This window comes from Aegilops tauschii, chromosome 2 (genome assembly GCF_002575655.3).
Source record: "Aegilops tauschii subsp. strangulata cultivar AL8/78 chromosome 2, Aet v6.0, whole genome shotgun sequence".
Taxonomy (NCBI): Eukaryota; Viridiplantae; Streptophyta; class Magnoliopsida; order Poales; family Poaceae; genus Aegilops; species Aegilops tauschii.
Genome location: NC_053036.3, coordinates 520795324 through 520816578, shown reverse-complemented (window position 1 = coordinate 520816578; position 21255 = coordinate 520795324). Strand labels below are relative to the sequence as shown.

General features: G+C 47.2%; 3 protein-coding genes across 4 annotated transcripts; 1 reads left to right on the top strand and 2 right to left on the bottom strand.

The window, feature by feature from the left end:
* The first annotated feature begins 1317 nt into the window (after positions 1-1317).
* LOC109741797 (thioredoxin-like 3-3) lies at positions 1318-5164 on the top strand. Of its 2 annotated transcripts, XM_045233229.2 has the most exons (5): positions 1345-1464; positions 2948-3279; positions 3666-3870; positions 4175-4200; positions 4805-5164. In XM_045233229.2, exons 3-5 carry the CDS (start codon positions 3709-3711, stop codon positions 5022-5024), a joined length of 408 nt encoding a protein of 135 aa, XP_045089164.1. In that variant the 5' UTR covers positions 1345-1464; positions 2948-3279; positions 3666-3708; the 3' UTR covers positions 5025-5164. The 2 variants fall into 2 exon arrangements, with proteins under 2 accessions (XP_020156474.1, XP_045089164.1); XM_020300885.4 differs by lacking the exon at positions 2948-3279 and having other exon boundaries at positions 1318-1464.
* Positions 5165-5715: 551 nt separating this feature from the next.
* LOC109741795 (lysine-specific histone demethylase 1 homolog 3) lies at positions 5716-9099 on the bottom strand. Its single transcript, XM_020300883.4, has 2 exons — positions 7283-9099; positions 5716-6864 (listed from the first exon to the last, which is right to left on the bottom strand). Exons 1-2 carry the CDS (start codon positions 8994-8996, stop codon positions 6065-6067), a joined length of 2514 nt encoding a protein of 837 aa, XP_020156472.3. The 5' UTR covers positions 8997-9099; the 3' UTR covers positions 5716-6064.
* A 32-nt stretch (positions 9100-9131) lies between these two features.
* Positions 9132-14454, bottom strand: LOC109741796 (putative alpha-L-fucosidase 1). The gene is made up of 3 exons (XM_020300884.4): positions 13868-14454; positions 12052-12285; positions 9132-10276 (listed from the first exon to the last, which is right to left on the bottom strand). The coding sequence occupies exons 1-3, from the start codon at positions 14410-14412 to the stop codon at positions 9508-9510; spliced, it is 1548 nt and encodes a 515-aa protein (XP_020156473.1). The 5' UTR covers positions 14413-14454; the 3' UTR covers positions 9132-9507.
* Between the last annotated feature and the right edge of the window lie 6801 nt (positions 14455-21255).

The window sequence follows — 21255 nt, the reverse complement described above, 5'->3', positions numbered from 1 at the left end:
CAGGCCCATCCCTCTCCAGGGCGGTCTATGCCTGCCCGATCATGCCACGTCATTATCTTTGCGGGTACCCTCATGGTCAACCCGACTTCAATAACTCTCATGGGTACCCCTTGGGTCGACCCGACTTCAACAAAGGACTGAGGTGAAGGTCAAGTTATCCGCGTGTCCATAACATTAATGGGGAATCTGAGGAATCACCCTCGATGGATTCCTACTCGATGTAGCCATCAAGGTGACCTTGGAGGAATCACCCTTGAAGGGTTCACACTTGAGGTGTTGCACGACAAAGTCATCATCGGGAGTGGTGAACAAGGAATCACCCTATGTAATCCATGATCGATTAGCTACACTACAGAGATATCATCAGGAGTGAGATATGAGGTATCACCCTCGGCATTCGATAGTAGCTCTATAGAGTCGTACAACTAAAGGAGGCTGTCGGTGATGTGTCGGTCTCTGCACGTCTATCACATTGATTGAGTCATCCGAAAGCAAAGCATGGCAACACAGACAAGGGCGCGGGGCCACTGATGGATCACTAACCAACCTATACTAAGCATATATGATAATAGGTAAAGTAACAACATCAGGTTACAAAAGCAGCCTATGCATCAAAATAGGAGCTATCGAACAACAGTAGAAAAATCTAACACAAGCATGAGAGAGAAAGAATGGTCGATATAGAAATGATCAAAGGGGTTTTGCTTGCGTGGAAGCTCTGTCGAGAAGGACGGAGTTCGCTCGGGCCGTTGCCTCAGGTGAGCTCTCCTCTCTGTCTCATCTTTGCTCTGTCTCATCTCCTCTCTGTCTTCTCTGTTCCACTCTGTACATGGATGAATGAATGGATGGATGAACCGATGAATGGATGGACCAATGAATGGATGCCATGGTAATTAGTTCTTCTCTGTACATGTTCGTCTTGTTTCAAGTGATAGCAATTCAGCATTCAGTTTCAGTTCAGGGACATTATAGACATTTCAACACACAACTTATCCCATAATCTTACGCCACAATCTCAGAAAAGAACTCAACGGCTGATTCTGGCTGATTTTGTGGGAAGTTTCTCAAAAGCTGATTCTGAAGAATCAAAAGCTTGTTTGTAGTTTTGCTTGGTCGTAGGTTATTTGGTTTTACCCGGATGTGGTGTTCATGCTACACTCGTTGTTTGCAGCGAGTGTAGTTCTCTTGTAATTGTTTTTTTGTCTTGTATAAAGCTATAGTACACCTAGGTGTACTCTGAAAAAAAAAAAGAATTGGCCAAAGCTGTTTCTAAAATTGAGAATTATTACCCCCGATACCACTAGCAAGTGAATACCCGTTCGCCGTCTTTCACTAGAAACGAACGACCTGCTTCGCACTCGCGCACGACCGACAGGAATCGAGCCTCCCAGGAAGGCAGGAAACGCAGGCTAGGGTTGGCCGCCGCCCGCCGCCCGCGCCGGCGAACCTCCACCCTCCGCCCAGGTACAGCCTCCTCTCTCCTTCCTCCCTCCCTCCTTCTCCTTCCTCCCTCCCTCCTCCTTCCTTCCTCCTCCCTCTTCCCTCTTGCCCGCCCCGCACCCCCCCCCCCCCCCCCCCCCCCCCCCCTCTCTCATTACGGCGGCCCTCGTTCGTGTGCTATGTTCCTACTAGTGCAGTGTCTGATGTTACCATCTTGTTGCCACCAGCAAGGCTATCAGGTCTCCATTTTGTTTGTAAACCCAAAAAAAAAAAATCAACGAATGGTTTCTTTACTTCATCCATGGTGTTGCTCAGTATTTCCCTGTCACGCTAATGCAGAATTAGTATACTTTGAAGATTAGTGGACTGATATTTTTGTTTGACAACTACTGCAACTGAAGTATCTGAAATTCCTTGCAGTACTCTGTACTGAACGTCTTGGTGTTATTCTGAATCATTGCATTTGCTGTATTTCATCACCAGTGTTCATTATTCACTGGTGACTTCGTCAGTAACGGTTCTGGGCAGCTTCTTTCTATTGATATCACTTGCTTGTTGCATTTCTACCGAGATTGATTATTAGATTTAGCAAAGCCATGAGTCGCTGCCTGGCAACTTGGCAAGCAAAGCCTTTGCTACTCTGTATGCTTGTCTCGTTTTGTCATCCAATCTTTGGAAGACCCATTTTCCTCTCTTGAATGAACAAGTAAAAGTAAAACTGTGTCATATTTTTCCTGACTATAAACTGCAGTGTAATTGGCATGTTTCATCAATTGTTAAGCTAGCCTTTGATTATCATCCTCAAGCCCAGCTGAAGGGAGTCGTACATTTCGTTGATTTTAAGATAAGTCTGAACAATTGCTTGATAAATGACAGTATGGTGCAGCAGTGGTTTATCTCACTGGATAGATTTCTCGCTGAAAACATTTCCGAAATTGCCTGGGTTTTAGCTTCAGTGATTGTCTTGGCCGTGTCATGGAAGAAGAGAAATTAAACAAAAACACAAAGAATGAGATGTCATGAAAAGCTGAAGAGGAAGAGAACAAAGATACCATGAACACTATTCATAGTAGGATAGCTGATGCTTGTCTCGTGATAGCAACATAGGTTAGCTATGTTGATGCCTTGATGGAGGCCATCATCATGTGAACCATATGTATTTTCTATGGTGCATGCCTTTTGTAATATTATTATGGGGTCAATATCTATTTATATGTAATATGTAACATCAAAGTATAGTCGTTGAATTGCGTATGTGTTAGCTATGAATCATCTTCATTGTCACAAATTTCCTTTGCAAAAAGGTTGTTCTATTGTCTACCAATGTACAAATCACTGCTTTAAGGTTTAATTAGCATGTAAACATATTCACTCATGGCCCAGGGGCATTACAGACAATTCACAGCCAAATCTACAATTTCACAGTTATTTCAAGCAAACAGCTTCCAGCTTTTCCACAGCTGGAAGTTCACAGCAGCTTTCTCACAGCTCACAGCAGCCTTTTCAGAATTTGCAGCTCAACCAAACGCAGCCTCAGTCCGTGTGAGAGAGGAGCCCCTCCCGTCGATCTCACAGCCGCGCGAAGCCTCTCGCCGGCCGCCGCCGCGCTCCCTCTTGCACCGCTTTCCCGTCGAGATCGCCACCACCTCCCCGTATCGCGTGACGCTACCACAGCCCCCGCTTTCTCCGTGGAGCTCTGATCCACCAAGTCCATAATTCACAAATTGGTGAAGTCCACATAATGGAGCCCAAAAGCCGCTGACACTAGGACGCCTCCCAGACCCCTTCCACCTCCGAAGCCGCCCTCCTGGTGGATCAGTGACACAGCTGCTAGATAAGGTTTCTTCCTTCTTCTTTTCTTGCTTGTATGTTCTGTTGCATCATTTGGGCAATCCTTTAAACCCTAGGTTTTGGGATGGGTGGCGACCGTGCAAAGAATTGATGCAAACTTTGATGCTTGAAGAGATTGTCATAATTTTCCATACCTGAGAACATATTTTTTTTGTTAGTAATCCATTTTTAGAAGCAACATTCCAATTTTATGCCTATGAGCTATATAGTGCTCGCTCACCCAGTTGGTTGGTCTGCCCCTGACTGGTGAGATCAGTTGCAAGCGGTGTGGCATCCGTGATCTCTTCCTCATTCCAGTGGAGGAACGACCCTTCAGTGTCAGGATTTATAAGGGTTTTGTATACTGTGATCCTAAATTCTGGCTCCAACTGCAGGCTTTTGAGGGATTCTAGCTGCAGAAGAAACCTGGTGGGTGATATGAGCGGCGAGGCAGGCAATAGGAAGGAGGAAGCCAGGAAGACAGGTTTGGAGGGCACCGGACTGCCCCTTCCAGGTGGCTCCCATGGCAGCGTGCGATGCGCTGGCAGCGACCCGCAGTTGAGACACATGCTTGATTCCCTCAAATCCTCCAAGGCTTCTGTAAGTGTAGTTGTTACCTCTACGTGCCTTCGGTTTTTTTATTTAATAGCACACATGGTGAAAATACTGACATTCATGCTGGACTACCTCTGTTTAACTGGCACTGGCAGACACAATAATGAGATAGTAAAACCATGTTTCTTTTCTGTCACATGATAGCCAGAAAATGAGCATGAAATGTAAACAGGCACGAGCCTAAAAAAAGTAGATTTGTTACTAGAGTATCTATGATCTTTCAAGTCCGTGGAAATTTGTCGCCTGAAAGTTTGTTTTGATTGAACTCTTTGGCTTTCTTCCATTGCAGGCTGTGATCAACTATGGGGCCTCATGGTATGTAACCTTCTTGCTATGTACCTTTTGTTTCTTCTTGCATTGAGAACCTTACACTGTAACTACTAGCAACTATACTAAAGATGGTGCATCAATATTTTGACTGCTTGATGACTTGCATACTATTCTGCCCAATTGAGTAATAATCAGTTGTTGCAGTACTATGTCTATGTTATGTAATTCTGCAGCCATTTTAGGATGTATGTGGAGAGTATGCAACACACAGAGCTAATTATTGAGATTGATATGAGCCCAGTTTTTCCAATGCAAGCTTCATGTCTAAATTGGTGAAACCTGCATATGTACAATGCAAGGTGCTTACAGGGGTGCTTGTGAAAATGAGTGGTTTTTTCTTAAGCACCGGTGCTTATTTTATAAAACAAACGCTTACTTAGGCACCTCTTCTGTAGAAATAAGTTATCTACTACTAGCTATGTATCTAAAGTTTGTTCCATTACATGCTGTATAATACTAATATGTTGCATAGCTTAACGGTTTGCTTATCACTACTGTTCGTTAGTGAGAATACATAGGAGATGTTGTCTCCAATTTCCTCATAATGTGATTAACTCAAGTACTCAACTCACCCCTGTCGATTACCCAGGTGCGGTGTTTGCAATCAGATTCTTCCACCCTTCTGCAAATTCAGCAACGAATTCAAGAATCTTACTTTCGTCTATGCCCATGTTGATGAGTGCCCTGAAACAACTCAGAACATACGATACACTCCGACCTTCCATTTCTACCGGGATGGAGAAAGGGTAGATGAGATGTTTGGTGCAGGGGAAGAGAGGCTACGGGATCGGTTGTGGTTGCATTCGTGATTTCTAGGCTTTGGCTTGCAGTGATGCTGTTTTCATGTACTTAGTTATGCACTGTACCTCGGATTTATCCTTTTCTGAAAAGTCTTGTTTGACGTGGAAAGGAAGGGCAATGTTAAACTGATCAGCGTGTTGCTAGTTTCTCTCCCAGGCAGGCGCCATTATTTTTCATGATTTACTCGCAAAGCATTTTACACTCTAATTGAACCATGACTGTAATACATCAGCAACTAATGTGCTACTGATGGAAGTGGGCTGTTCTGGTATCTCTGAGAATGAGCTGCCTGCAAATCTGGATGCTATTGAAGAGGAACATTTTCACTCGCAGCCATTCAAAGACTGGGGCAACTCAGTCAGCGGTGACTAGTGATTGCACGATTGGATATTGTTGTCGTTAGACGTACAATTGCTGCCAAACGATAAACCAATGAACAACAACGCAAAGAAATGGCTGGCCGATCCTTGAAGCTTTGTCTAGATAATGGATTGCTCACATTGCAGCAATTACCGGCCGTTACACAATTCATGGCCAATCAATTATCAAACATGGCAAATAAACTTGTGCTCCCTCCGTCCGAAAATACTTGTCGAAGAAATTGATGTATCTAGACATATTTTAGTTCTAAATACATCCATTTTTATTCATTGCTATGACAAGTATTTCCGGACGGAGTATATAAGAAGAAATTACAACTAAAAATAGCAGACATGTTTCCTTTTAAATTATCTAAAGTTCATGCACACCAGCTAACCAACTTCTCCCATTTGAACATTTGAATGAACATCTCAAACACAACCTTCTTCAAGGGTAAGCCGTAATGGTACAAATAAATTGGACGTTACGCAAATTTGGATGCCCTACCCGAAATCTAGATAGTGGCATCATCAAACCATCACCAAACATGAGGCATGAGATTGTGAGCACATCTGAGGAGAGGCTCCATCCAAATGAATATCCAAGCAGAAGTATGATTGAACAACAAAGACAACAACTCTATCAAATTATGTACATCCAGGCTCCTAACAGAATCAGTAGTCAGGGATCACGATTTAGCAGAAGGTTGGGGTTTAGAAACCCGCACTCTCAGCTTCGAGGGGCCAGATTTAGTTCTACTGCTGTTCCGGTCCGCCTTAATGGAAGCAATCACAGCATCAGCCCCAGGACCAAGACCTTTCCTGCCAACTAATTTCACGCCCAGTGTTTCACAGAGGTAATGCAGCCTCATCTCATCACCCCCTCTAACCTCTCTTAGCTCCATAGCCTGCTGCCGCGACAGTAATGTATACACAAAGAGCTGCTGCTGCTGGTTGAAATGTGACTGTAGCTGCTGAAACAACGATTTGTTTGAGTGGTGCTGCTCTTTTTTCCCTCCTTCGGTCGCACTTTTCTTCTGAGGGCCACCTAGTTCCACCTTCAGAATGGCTGGAGATTTGGGATCCGAGGCTTTTCCGCCTAAAATGACAGAGAAGCTCCCAAATTCCAAGTCTGGTTGCCTAAACAGGTCTACTAGTAAGGTAGCACAAGCTTGAGCATTTGTAGATGGGCTTTTTACTACTTTGGTCTTTGTTGCTCGGGCGGTGGCATGGATATTGATGTTAGCAGCTTCTCGTACGCCAGTAATAAAAGCTCCATGCATCGTTGCAGGGTAACGCCTTGTGGTGGCTTCTCCAGCAAAAAACAATCGGCCATCTCCAACACTTTCGGCTAATATGTCATAGTCATCTCCAGATGCTCCAACAGCAACATGCGAATATGAACCTAGACTGAAAGAGTCTGTGCCCCATCTAGTGCAAACACTCTGTAGAGGATCTGGTACTTCAACTCCCTGTGGTTCATAGATACCTGCAACATACAAGGTTCTCTTTTTAGACAGAAACCAAGGTTCACTTTTTAGACAGAAACCATTTTTGAGCAGTTAAATTCATTGGTACAACTACAGCATGAATAAAAACTACATATTTCAGTGCAATTGACGAGATGAACAGAACCAAGATTCTGCTCTAGTAATCAGTTGTGAGAGGTATTGAATACCTTACATGCTCTGTTATTAGATACTCCCTCCGTTTCTAAATATAAGACCTTCTAGATATTTCAATATGGGACTACATACCGATGTATGTAGACGCATTTTAGAGTGTAGATTCACTCATTTTGCTCCGTATGTAGTCTGTATTAGAATCTCTAAAAAGACTTATATTTAGGAACGGACGTAGTAACAAAAATGCAACTTTATGATAGAATTATCAAATTCAAGTCTTACCCCTCAGTATCTGAAGAACAGAGCTGACAGCATCAGTTGGCGGCGTGGTTTCAAAGTTGTGGGCAGCCTCACCAGCAACCAAAGCCATCAACAATGGACCACCAGCCACTGTTGCATAGCTATAGAACAGAAAGAACTCCCCTCGGTGACTTGGATTTTCAGTCAGATGTCCAAAGGTATCAAGGTCGGTGCTCCAAAAAACATGAGGAAACAACATCGCGACCTTGTTTAACAACCCAAAGCCTAGTTTCTTGATACTATCAAGCTTCCTTTGTGGCAGCTCAGGTACAAACTTGATACCCCCATTTTTCAGAACCCCAAGTGGTACAGTGCACAGCGCCATGTCCCCTTCATACACCTGACCACCATTGACAACCACCTGCACGCCATCCCCTCCATACCGTATAGTGTGCACTGTCCTCTCGTAAACAATGGGCACATTCTCTGCCAGGGCCTGTACAAGCCTCCCGTTGCCACCAGGCAAGAAGCAGTGATCCCCACCCATGTCATACGGATCGTCCTGGTCCCAGAATGCAAAGCTAAGCCTTGAAGATAATCCTGCATTGGCGTACTCCAGATTTGCTATATGCCAATTGAACAAGTTTATCTCCTCCTCTGAGGAGATACCCCCATCAGACTGCCGTAATGTCTCAAGCGCCGCCCCAAGAGAGATATCCATCGCCACATCCCCCATGGCCGCCCGCAGGTGGCTGGCATTATCAAGAAACTTGTTATATGTTCCCTCCACTTCCTTATCCACCTCCGGATCAACTGGCGACCCATCCGGCCGATACAGTGGGCACTTGTCTCTGATCTTATGCATCGGCAAGCCGAGCTGCTTAGCCACAACACCGAGTGGGTTCCCAAATGTGCCGGTAAGCACGCTGCCACCGAGGTCAGCAGCAGCTGAGTGCCCACCACCTTCCATCTTCTTCGTGTACACGCGGCCACCGCACCGCTTGCGCCCCTCCAATACAATCACTTTAAAGCCGGACGCCAGCAAGTGCCGTGCCGCGGCAAGCCCAGCAAGGCCAGCGCCGACAACGATGACAGTGTTGGGCCTGGTGGGCTCCTTGGGGAGGCGCTCCTTGATGGCGGGGGCGACGCCGAAGTTGACGTGGCCGTGGGAGACGAGGAAGTTGTAGGCGGAGGTGAGGAGGTGCTCGCAGTGGGGCGGGATGAGCGAGGCAAAGGACTCCTTGGCGAGCCATGAGTTGAAGGTCTCGCGCCACCTGGTGAGGAGGTGGTTGCGGATGAGGATGTAGTTGACCTGCTCGATGCCGCCCACGTCGGAGACCACCCCCGCCTCGATCTCCTCGTCGGTGAGGGAATCCGCGGGAAACCCGGCGGTGAGCGCGGTGACGGCCTCCGCTGTCGGCTCCCGGTTGATCACGATGATGTCGTCCGCGGCGGAGGGGGGAACTGGCGGGTGAGGAGCAGGGGAGGCGGCGGAGGGGACTTTGCGGCGGAACCCGGTGCGCTTGCGCTTGCTGGGGCTGGGGAAGGCGGGGATGTGGAGGGCAAGGGTGGGGGCGGGTACGGGGGGCGGGGTAGGGTTAGGGTTTGGGGGAAGGGAGGCGAGGGGGAGGAGGGTGCTGGGCGGCTGCTGGTCGGACATTGTCGCCGGCGGCGGCGAGAGCGGCTCCGCCTGCTCGATAAATCTGGGGTTTACACGGGGGCCGTGCGAGGCCGAGCCATGGGCGGCTCTGTGCATCTGTGAGGTGGAAGACGGCAAAGCAGCCAATTTACGCTTTCGAGTGTAGGATACGTAAAGCAGGGCGGTTTGTGAATTATCATCTTCAGAGACGCAGTGATACGGAAATTGACAATAGCTTCACCGAAAGCAGAGTTCCTCATCACATTATTCAGTGCATTCAAAATAAAAATCACATTATTCAAGAACAGTGTACAAGGTTTCTGATCACACCATTCTTCAGCGAATTTTTCAGAACAAGAACTGGCCTGGGAAAGTACAAAGGATGATCAACCATGCTTGGTTGCAGAAACTAAATTTGTTACTGTACTTCAGAATGCTTCAAGGAACAATCCATACTGACGGAAAATATGTGCACACATACCGCTTTACCGTCGAACACCATGCGCTTCGTCTTCAATCGAATCGTAAGATATACACGAACACCAAGTTGATCCCAAAACAAGGCCAGATGATGATGAAACATGACACTGGGAAATCTCAAGTGGCACTTCACAAACTGCGCTCGGGCTTACATCGTAGCAGTACTCCTGTTGCCAGCAGCGTGGCCTCTCCTTAACATTATGACTTCACTGCTATTAGTATGGGATGGCTTCTCATGGTCTAACCCATATGCATCCGAGAAGGGATCCATGAAAACACCAACGAATGCAATCAGTGGGTCTGCGCGTGCACTGTCGACATATAGCTTCAGGTACCGGGCGTCGACGGCGGGGAACCGGAGCAGCCTCTTGTACCCAATTGTCGTGCCTTCAAGAATTGTTTGCCACAGTCCACCCAGTAGGACATCCACATGGAACTCGATCACACGCTGTCCCATCTGGATAGGCTCCTGGAGCTGGAGCAAGTTGAAGGAAGTGGATCGCCCGAGGTCGAAGAGCATTTCCCAGCTTGTCTGCCCTTCCTGTGGTGCCCAGTAGGAGTATATGCTATCTCGGAGGGTGTTGGAGGGCGCAAACTGCAGGTTCTCCAACCCACCACGCACACTGCTTGCTGTGCCAGTCGCATTGGCAGCAAAGTTGTGAGAGAAGATCGTCCGTCGGATCTCGGTGAATTCCTGAAGGACTTGCATATCTTCATCGGAAATAAGCCCGGATGAATTGGGAGGAACATTCAATATGAGGAGACAATTTCTACCAACTGATTTGTAGTATATGTCAAGCAGGGTTACAGCACTTTTTGGTTTCTCTGAGGCATGCCAGAACCACCCTGGCCTGATGGAAACATCACATTCTGCAGGAACCCATTCTTCACCAAATTGATCCCCACTTTGTGAGTATCTGGCAATAAAGTTGGCATGCCAGTCAGTAGACTAATGGTTTCTTAAAAGCAATATGCTTGTCAATGACAAGCGAACTCCTCTTTCAGTAAACATCCCTCAAAATCAGAACACTGCAGGTTGTACCATTATGAGATGAGATGTCAATGCCAATACGCCATAGAGGCATAGTCTAAAAGTATATGAACCAACTACAGGTTATTTCATGCCAATCATTTTCATGGTTGTCGTTGCTACACATAGTAAAGGAATCAAGTGCACTAGTCCAATTTTTGGTTTAACAAGGGATTTTAACTTTGGAATCTGAATATAAATAAAATAATTTCATAGTTTGTAGCCATTCTTATAGCTCATTTCATTCTGAGGCAACCCAGTACGTAAATCACATCCCAAAACATGCTGTCTTGATTGTGTTTTCTACTAAAGGAGGCACTGTAGTGGGTATTTTTTGGTCCACACATCCATCACCAAATTCTGCTAAATAATATTACCCTAATTAAGTACTTTCAACCGCCCGATGCCATGAATGAAGCTTACCTTCAAAGTGAAGATAGCTGCAGTATTTATTTAGATCAAGTATTATCATTAGCTGTCTGTTTAGAGGTTATAGTTAGGTAGTACTTTGGAAGGACAATAGTTCCTCAAGATATGCTATCATTACAGTAGTTGGAAGTATCGGTACAAATGTAGTACTGTACTGGGAATGAAAGTTTAACGGTCCGTTCTCATGCATCTTCCAGTAAAGCTATGCAGCATCAGCTGTCTTCCAAATCAATAATTGCACTACAGCACTAATTTTTTCCTCATGCGAAACAGAGAAAAAAATGGAAGCACGGTTATGTTAATTATATTTGTCTCCTGCTAAATGGGAAGATTATACATACCTTAATTTTTCTACAACTAAGGCATTTCGGCAGTTTGTCAAGAAACCGGAATCCACACAAGAAAAGCTATTGAAATTCCAAGTCTACCTATGGCTAAAGGTCTCATCCATGCTAGGATCTCAACAGAAGTACGTGACATAACCTCTGTGATTGTAAGCTGGGAGATAAGATCTAATGCAGGGTATGATTTTTGACCAAACACTCTAAATTTTTATATACAACTAAATACAATATAATTGTATATAATCCTTCTTTATTCTAAACTACTCCCTCCGTTCCAAAATAGAGTTAGTACAAAGTTGAGTCATCTATTTTGGAACGGAGGGAGTAACTCCTAATGTGGAATCCACGTTAAGCCATGTACCCTGAAAAGAACAGTTCATTAGATCTTGGTAGTAAAAGGTGTCTCATCGTGGAAAGACATGTCTCTTGGTGAAAATACTTCTTTACATGAAAAGACATACTGTAAAAGAATAAAAAGAACAATAATTTATAGATTAACACATTACAAAATTCAATTTATAACTTCCCAAAAAATGCGACCATTGAGCCTTAATTGTACTAGAAAACTATATGCTAAAATGTACTTCCTCTGTAAAGAAATATAAGAGTGTTTAGGTCACTACTTTAGTGATCTAAATGCTCTTATATTTCTTTACGGAGGGAGTAACATTTAAATTTATTTATGCATTTCAAGGATGTTTATACTTTTTTAGCAATACAATATTTATACTTTGCAACTCTATCCTTAACAGACTACAAATTTTATATGTAAATGTTTTAAAATAGACTACCTAAAATATATAATAATAACCACACTAAAGCGTGGGCTTTACACTAATTAACAATAGTTATCGCACCTTTTCCAATTAAGCAGGACTAAATCACTTACTCAGGAATGATGTGCCCAATTGTCACGACGGTCTTGTTGAAAGGAGACCAGCAAGTACGGCCCGCAATCCCCGCCTCGTCTCCTACCCATCTAGTATCTGGTCCAGCATCTGAGAAGATGACCACCCTTCGCTGGAGCTGATGGATAAGCGCAAACCAGGCATCAAACATGTAATCCATGTACGTGTCGTCGCCCTTTGCACCATCAAGCCAAACTTCCTCCACATCTCCATACCTGAACATATAAAAGGAAGAATCTGTAGACTGCTTAGAAACAGCTTAAGCACCAAGTCCGCCACAAAACATATGGGTAGAATCCACACGCTCCACAATCCAGGTACCAAATGTACCACTGTTGATTATGTGTAATCAACGGAGTCCAAAGTAATGCATGAAGCAATGTACTAGAAGCATATGTACAAAATGTTAGGACACCGATAAGTGCCACACGTGTGGGCGTTAGGGAGTCTGCCCACACATTTTGTGTGGTGTATAAGAGGAACAGCCCACACACCTACGTGTGGGCAAAACAAGTAATGCCCACACACCTCTTTTTTTCCCTCCCGGTTCCTCTTACACGCGTGCATGTGGGCGAAATAGATAACGCCCACACGCCCCGTACATCAGGCCTCGTACCTCGTGGTCCCGCACGCCCCGCGTGACAGTCACCGCGCGCCCGCAGTTGCCATGGTTCAGACCCTTGTCCATGTTCGTTTAACTGCAGTTGCCATGTCGCTGAACTACGGTTGCCATGTCGGACAACTACAGTTGCCATGGTTGCTCAACTGCAGTTGCCATCTAATGTCAAAAGTTCCAGATGCCATTTTTGGGCAACTGCGGCTGTTGCCATGTATGGTCTGGTTTACCACTAGGCAGTTGCCATGTATGGTCTGGTTTACCACTAGGCAGTTGCCATGTATGGTCTGGTTTACTACAGTTGCCATGATTTGAAAACCTTAGGAGTTGCCACCTACTAACACTAGGCACTTGCCGTGTAGTGCTACAAAAAGACATGGCAAAACAACATGTTCGGGTAAAAAAGAGAGAGTTGCCATCTGCTTACAAGCACACTAGGGCAGTTGCCGTGTACCCTGCAAAAATACATGGCAACTGACATGTTCGGGTAAAAAAAAAAGAGAGAGTTGCCACCTGCTTATAAAGCACACTAGGGCAGTTGCCATGTACACTGCAAAACACATGGCAAGTGCCAACTTGGGTGTGGGAGATGAGACGGGTGTGTGGGCGAGATGGCAAATGCCCACACACCAGCCCTTGTGCGTGAGTGGAAAGTGGCGTGTGGGCGAACTGCTGAACGCCCACACACCAGCCCCTCCCGTGTGGTGAAACGGCCGTGTGGGCGACCGGGTGAATGCCCACACACCAGCCCAGTCCTACGTGGCACTAGAAACATGCCAAGATTCGTGCGCTAACAAATGGACGCGGATCCACGCGTGTGGGCGAGATGCAAACGCCCACACGCGTGGGCGTTAGACTTTTCGAAATGTTAATATCATCATAGAGATAAAGCGCAGTAATTTTCACCACGGAAACACCACAAGGGCCAAACTTCATGTTTTCCATCGAGCAGAACAATAAGCACTGAGTACTCCTGATCCAAGAGCATAGTCCTGCAAGAACAGATACTACAGTTTTCTGCAAAGGTCAAGAAGGAAGGCATTCTCTTTTTTGAGTTTTCACTCCAAAATCACATCTTCAACGACCTGCATTCTAGATTCAGTAGTTCTCCTAAAAACTTGCAAATAAAAGATGCAGCGGCAATAACATTGTAGTAATTCGGATCACACAGATTGACACACCTGGTGAGCAATTCCGTCATTTGGCCCATGTAGTGTTCATTGTATGCGACGGTGTCGCCGTACACAGGCTCGTGGCGGTCCCACGGCGACAGGTACAGCCCCAGCCCGATCCCCTCCGCGCGCGCGGCGGCCGAGAGCTCGCCGACGACGTCCCCCGCCCCACCCCGCCACGGCGAGGCGGCCACCGAGTAGTCCGTCAGCGCCGACGGCCAGAGGCAGAACCCGTCGTGGTGCTTGGCCGTGAGCACCACGCGGCCGAACCCTCCCTCCGCCGCGACGCGCGCCCACTGGCCGGCGTCGAGCGCGGACGGCGCGAACACGGCGGGGTCGGCGTGGCCGGAGCCCCACTCGGAGTCCGTGAAGGTGTTCGGCCCGAAGTGGATGAAGAGGGCCATCTCGGAGAGCTGCCACTGGAGCTGCGCGTAGGAAGGGACGGGCAGAACCGGGAGAGGCGGCGGTGTCGCCGTTGCTGCGACGGCGGCGGCGCCATGGCCGCACAGGAGTAGGTGGAGGTGAACAAGTAACAAAGCGATGGTGGTTGACATTTGGGAGAGAGGAGATTGTTCAGCGTGTGACCATGGTTGACTGATAAAGCCTATCAAGTGAACTTTATGCAAATTTTGCCACCTTCTCTGAGTCGCCGCTAGGCCGCAGAAAAGATTTTTTATGTCAAATTGACTATAGGATTTAAATATGGATTTTATCGTTTAAAGCAATTCTAATAAAGTTGTCAAATCAACAGCCTAGGAGGACATATAACAAAGCCCCTAATAGAGAAGCGACACTCGGAGGTGACGGCGCCATTGACGCAATGCTTTTACTCATGCTCTCATAAGTGCCACTAGTAGAATCAAAATTTTGACCCAACCCACGAGAGGGGCCGCTGCCGCCAGCGCAAGGCCTTCAGATCCAGACCAGAGAGTCGTCACCGTTGAAGCCACAATGACACCAGAATCTCCCGCCTCCTTCAGCTTGCTACCCACATAGCCAAAAAAAGACGTCACCACGTCCACAACGCTGCTCGCTGTTGAGCCCATCGCACAACCTCACCATTCAGGGTTGCCGCCCCCACTTCCCGGAGAACCACACCATCGTCGCCACCAGGCCACCGACCAGCGTACCCTTAAGATGGACAACACGAGGGCAAAACCGTCGTGCCATAGTACCACCACGGTCAGGCAAGCCAACATCGATGCCGACCCATGCGAAGAGGACAACCAGCCATGGGAACCAGATCCCACCTGGATCCAACCCAAGAGCCAACAAATGTTGTGGTTCGACTGCCCACCACACGTCATTGGAGCAGCACGCCCGCATTCGCGCGATCCCTGAAGCTTCCCGTCGGCGCAAAGAATATGCTAGTGTACGACCCTCTTCGTGCCGAAGCCGGTGGCCTCCGTCCTCTCTATGCCACCGAGGAAGCTCCATCCAGCAGAAGCGCCTCCCAGGAGCAGCGGGGCGTAGTGAAAGAAGGTCACCGTCGCTGGCATCGGCTGGGTGGGCCTGGCCTCCGTGCACTACCGTGTCAAACATGTATGCCCCGACGTGCCCTGGTGCCAGATTATTCCTGCTACCATCCTTCCCCTGATTCGTAGTGCACGGTCTTTTGTGATTTGCGTGCATCACCAACTCGTGCGCCGACAGGCGTCCACTTAGGGCGCGTTTGGTTACCTGCACCGTTTTTTGAGGTTGCATGGAAAAAACGGGCTAGGCTGAGTAGAGTCTGGTTGAGGAGATACATGCCAAAATATGACATTTGCATGTTGATTGGTTACATGCATCATGGAAGACTCCTCTACCCGGTGTTTGGTTGCACACATGCATCGTGATTAGGAGTTAGCAACTACACTGAGTAGAGAGGTTAAAATAGAATGTTCACTGCCACTACGACCAGAACCGAGTCTAATCTCTAGTGGTTCCTCCTCCACCGACTCACTACCACTGTCACACCGACGCAAGGGGCTGTCACGCACGTCCAAGGCGCCCGCCTACATGCTCACCACCATAGCCATCCCCACCGCCCTCCTCTTCTTCATCCTCCTGCTGCCCAGTCGCACCATGGGGTTGCGTTTCACGACTAGCTATGCCATGGTCGACTGCACCCCGCCCCCTGCCTCGGACAACGACGTTGCTGCCGCATTCTGGGACACCCTCCTGCTGCTCCTGGCCGCCGTGCTGAGAGACTGCCTGGCGTGCCTTGTCACGGCAGCCAAGAAGCTCACCGACTGCAGCGCGACCAGGCGTGCCGACGTTTGGAGGAGCGAGGGCTGCTTCCTGGCCTACGCCGACGGCAACACCTCCTCTGCGCACGAAGATGCCTTCTGCGATGTCATCTCCTGCGGCGAGGAGGTCTACCCCGCAGTTATCTCCATCGACGACAACACTCCGCCCTCCACAAACTATCACATGTAGATCTACTCGTCTATGCTTAGTGAAACAGAAAACGCACAATATAAAAGTCGTGTCAAACAGCGAGGTGAAACTACTCCCGAAAGGAAACTTCAAACGATCGATCGTGTCTCACAAATTTGTCAAAATTCGTCCAAAAATGCTTCAAATATGAACGTGAAATTCCGCATATAGAGTGAACAAAACTACGATCTGATCGCCTGAATGCAATTTGAACATCAAGGTGCATAATTTTCGTGTACAGTTTATCGAGAATCGAAGCACAGTTGTGTAGAAGGGACGGAGGAGATTAAAGAGGTGCTTAGAAGAAAATACCTGCTAACCACGTACAGGCATGCCTCGCCAGAGTCACCCACGTGGGCTCAAGAGCATCGCCCGGGCCTGTCTCACTGGAAATGGTTGATTTGAGCATTTCCGGTGATGCAGGCAAAACAGTGCTTTAAGAACTGTGCGATGCAGAGCCAATAGTGATTGCATATAAACAAACATCCCAACACGAAAAAAGTGCATCCAATGGGCCTGGTTGGGCTGGATGTAGCCTACCAAATGCACGCTTACCGCTTCTGTTTTATTAGATGTGTTGTTAGGGCAGCTCCAACGTGTACCTCAAATTGCCCTAAACATATGGACCGCGGTGTTTGTACATTGTTTTTTCACCCAACGTCGTGCTGCAAACATCCATGGACGCGTCCGCGCATCTGAAACCGCACAAACCGACATCAAATCCGAGGAGGTTTGCGGGCGTTCGGATTCGTGCCATGTACGCGTCCAAAAAAGCAGGCCCACCCAAAACTCTATCCCGTGCATCCACTTCGAGAGTGCCTCTGCTCTGGGTGTCCCATTTATGTCGGTCCTAAGCGGAGATGACCCGCCACTGCAGCATGCCGACCCAAATATGAGGAATACAACTGACGTGGCGACCAAGAGCATTATGAACAACTGGCAGGCCCGGTAAGCAAAATGCATAGTGGCGAGTCTTCTGAGCTCACCGGAGGAGATCTCATAGGACGAAGAATGAATGATGGAGGATGCGTTCGACGACGAGGCCACACTCGTGCCGATCGATCGGTTAACTACGAAGGAGGCTTGGGCACACTTCGACCATGTCATTGCGGAGGCGTAGTCGGAGCAGTAGGCGGCGCCGCCGGTCTCCATGTTTCGGATGCTGCAGGAGGAGCAGTGGTACATCCTGCAGCTCCTCGAGCAGCACCGGCTCACGAAGGCCAAATCACCAGCGAGCGGGCGAATGAGGAGGCCGTTGCTACTTCTTGAGCTTGTATTGGTTTTTCCCTCGAAGAGGAAGGGTGATGCAGCAAAGTAGAGATAAGTATTTCCCTCAGTTAAGAACCAAGGTATCAATCCAATGGGAGGAACACACAAGTCTCCAATGATAGCACCTACACAAACAAACAAATACTTGCACCCAACGCAATAAAGGGGTTGTCAATCCCTTCACGGTTACTTGCAATGATGAGATCAGATAGAGATAGGTATAAAAGATAAATAGAAGTGTAAAATAAAATAAAGATAAATAAATTGCAGCAAGGTATTTTTGGGTTTTTGGTTTTATAGATCTAAAGTAATATGATAAAAATAGACCCGGGGCCATAGTTTTCACTAGAGGCTTCTCTCTTGAAAGAACGCATACGGTGGGTAAACAAATTACTGTTGAGCAATTGATAGAAAAGTGCAAAGTTATGATGATATCTAAGGCAATGATCATGAATATAGGCATCACGTCCGTGACAAGTAGACTGAAACAATTCTGCATCTACTACTATTACTCCACACATCGACCGCTATCCAGCATGCATCTAGTGTATTAAGTTAACAAGAACGGAGTACCGCCTTAAGCAAGATGACATGATGTAGAGGGATAGATTCAATCAATATGAAATAAACCCCATATTTTTGTCCTTAATGGAAACAATACAAATACGTGCCTCGCTACCCCTTCTGTCACTGGGCGAGGACACCGCAAGATTGAACCCAAAACAAAGCACCTCTCCCATTGCAAAAAAACAATCTAGTTGGCCAAACCAAATCAATAGATCGGAGAGAAATACAAAGTTATCTTAATCATGCATAAAAGAGTTCAGAGAAGACTCAAATAATATTCATAGATAATCATAAATCCATAATTCATCGGATCTAAAAACGCACCGCAAAAGAAGATTACATCGAATAGATCTCCAAGAACATCAAGGAGAACATTGTATTGAATATCAAAGAGAGAGAAGAATCCATCTAGCTACTAGCTATGGACCCGTAGATCTATGGTAAACTACTCACACATCATCGGAAGGGCAGCAAGATTGATGTAGAAGCCCTCCGTGATCGAATCCCCCTCCGACAGTGTACCAGAAAGGCCCCAAGATGGGATCTCACGAGGACAGAAGCTTGCGGCGGCGAAAAAGTATTTTTGGTGTGCCCCTTCGTATACGGGGAATATTTGGGTATTTATGGAGCTGGGATTAGGGTTGGAGGAGCCACGGGGGCCCACAAGCTCATAGGGCGCGCCCTGGTGAGCTTGTGGCTCACCCGTGGGCCTTCTGGCCTCCTCCCAAAGCTTCCTAAGTGTCTTCTGGTCCAAGAAAATTTGTCAAAAAGTTTCGTTCCGTTTGTTATTGATTTTCTGTAAAAGACAAAAACATGAAAAAAAACAGCAACTGGCACTGGGCACTAGGTTAATAGGTTAGTCCCAAAGATGATATAAAATAGCATGATAATGCATATAAAGCATCCAGGATGGATAATATAATAGCATGGAACAATAAAAAATTATAGATACGTTGGAGACGTATCAGCCGTCGAGGAGAATCTGGGCATCGTGGATGAGCAGTGGGCGTTGTACGAATCCAGGCACATCGCCGACGCCATATGCCATGGGAACGATTTTGATAGTAGAAGAGGGGTAGAGTAAAGGAGCATGGTCTACCGGGATGCAAACGGGTGACACAAGTATTATTACGGGTTCAAGCCTCTCACGACAGAGATAACAACCCTACATCTCGTGCTCCGGAGAGGCTTTCTCTGTTTTCTGTATGATCATGGAATTACAATGAGTGTGTGAGAGAGTTTTTTGAGAGAGGGAGAGGGATGGAAGAATGAGATCCTTGCCCGTCTAAGTGGTGAGGGGTGGCTTATAAAGAGTGTGCCACCCCTAACCTCCTAAGTGGAACCATTGTTTCAGCCCACTACAGAAGGTAACCGACGTATTAAAACATTTGTAACATTGTGTCATTGTGAGACCTGGGCATGCTAAAGTGAATGTGTCAAATCTAGAGGTCTTGTGATGCAACTGTTTCAAGAATGATGGTGGGCTTCTTAACATGGCCATGATATTGCCCTTGTAGAGCTTTTGGGCGGTTCTTCCATTTGCAACACATGCTATCAAGAGATCCGAGCAAACCTGACCAGCCTCCGGATTTGGACATTGCCAAGATCATTTTGATGTGTGCATCAGTTGGTTCTCGAATACCGAGGTTCAAACACCTTGACCATCGCAGTAGCAAATCTGATCATGACATTTCCGCATGTGCTCTTAGACATCGAGCGGTACTTGTCCCACGAATATGCGTCTGTGCCATATGCAAGCATCCGCAATACAATCGTGCACTTCTGGTAACCCAACTTCCTATGACATCCTTCTTCAAGATGAAATAGCCATCTTATGATCAGACGCTATTGTAGAGGCGATCGAAAACATTTTTTTGATCCGAAAGCGCCGACGAAATTGTCCGTGAATAGGGCAACGGGGGAAAAGTAGTCGTCCATCCGCGTCAAATGCCCCCATGCCCGGTTTCGATCAGCACTCGATGACCCTTGATCGATACCTTGAAATTGAGAACATGCTCTTCTAAATGCTCCGCGTTTGCAAGGACCGCCTGCATCATCACCGTTTCATCTGCATAATCCTTCTCATCCGACGAGTCATAAGACGACTCATTTAGTGCTTGTACATGTGTTGGGGAACACAGTAATTTCAAAAAAATTCCTATGCACACGCAAGATCTATCATGGTGATGCATAGCAACGAGAGGGGAGAGTGTAGTCCACGTACTCTCGTAGACCGTAAGCGGAAGGGTTATGACAACGCGGTTGATGTAGTCGTACGTCTTCACGATCCGACCGATCCTAGTACCGAAAGTACGGCACCTCCGCGATCTGCACACGTTTGGCTCGGTGACGTCCCATGAACTCTCGATCCAGCTGAGTGTCGAGGGAGAGCTTCGTCAGCACGATGGTGTGATGATGGTGATGATGAAGTTACCAACGCAGAGCTTCGCCTAAGCACTACAACGATATGACCGAGGTGGAATCTGTGGATGGGGGCACCGCACACAGCTGAGACAACTGTCAACTTGTGTGTCTATGGGGTGCCCCCTCCCCCGTATATAAAGGAGTGGAGGGGGGCGGCCCTCTATGGCGCGCCCTGGGAGGAGTCCTACTCGCACCGGGAGTAGGATTCCCCCTTTCCCTAGTTGGAGTAGGAGAGAAGGAAGGAGGAGAGAGAGGGAGAAGGAAAGGGGGGTGTCGATGTCAAAACCGGCGGATCTCGGGTAGGGGGTCCCGAACTGTGCGTATAAGGTCGATGGTAACAGGAGAAAGGGGACACGATGTTTACCCAGGTTCGGGCCCTCTCTATGGAGGTAATACCCTACTTCCTGCTTGATTGATCTTGATGAATATGAGTATTACAAGAGTTGATCTACCACGAGATCGTAATGGCTAAACCCTAGAAGTCTATCCTGTATGACTATGGTAATGAGTATATCCCTTCCGGACTACACCCTCCGATTTATATAGACACTGGGGGGATCTAGGGTTACATAGAGTCAGTTACAAAGGAAGGAATCTTCATAGTTGATCGCTAAGCTTGCCTTCCACGCCAAGGAGAGTCCTATCCGGACCCGGGTACAATCTTCGGCCTTCGTGTCTTCACAGACCATCAGTCCGGCCCATGGATAACAGGCCGG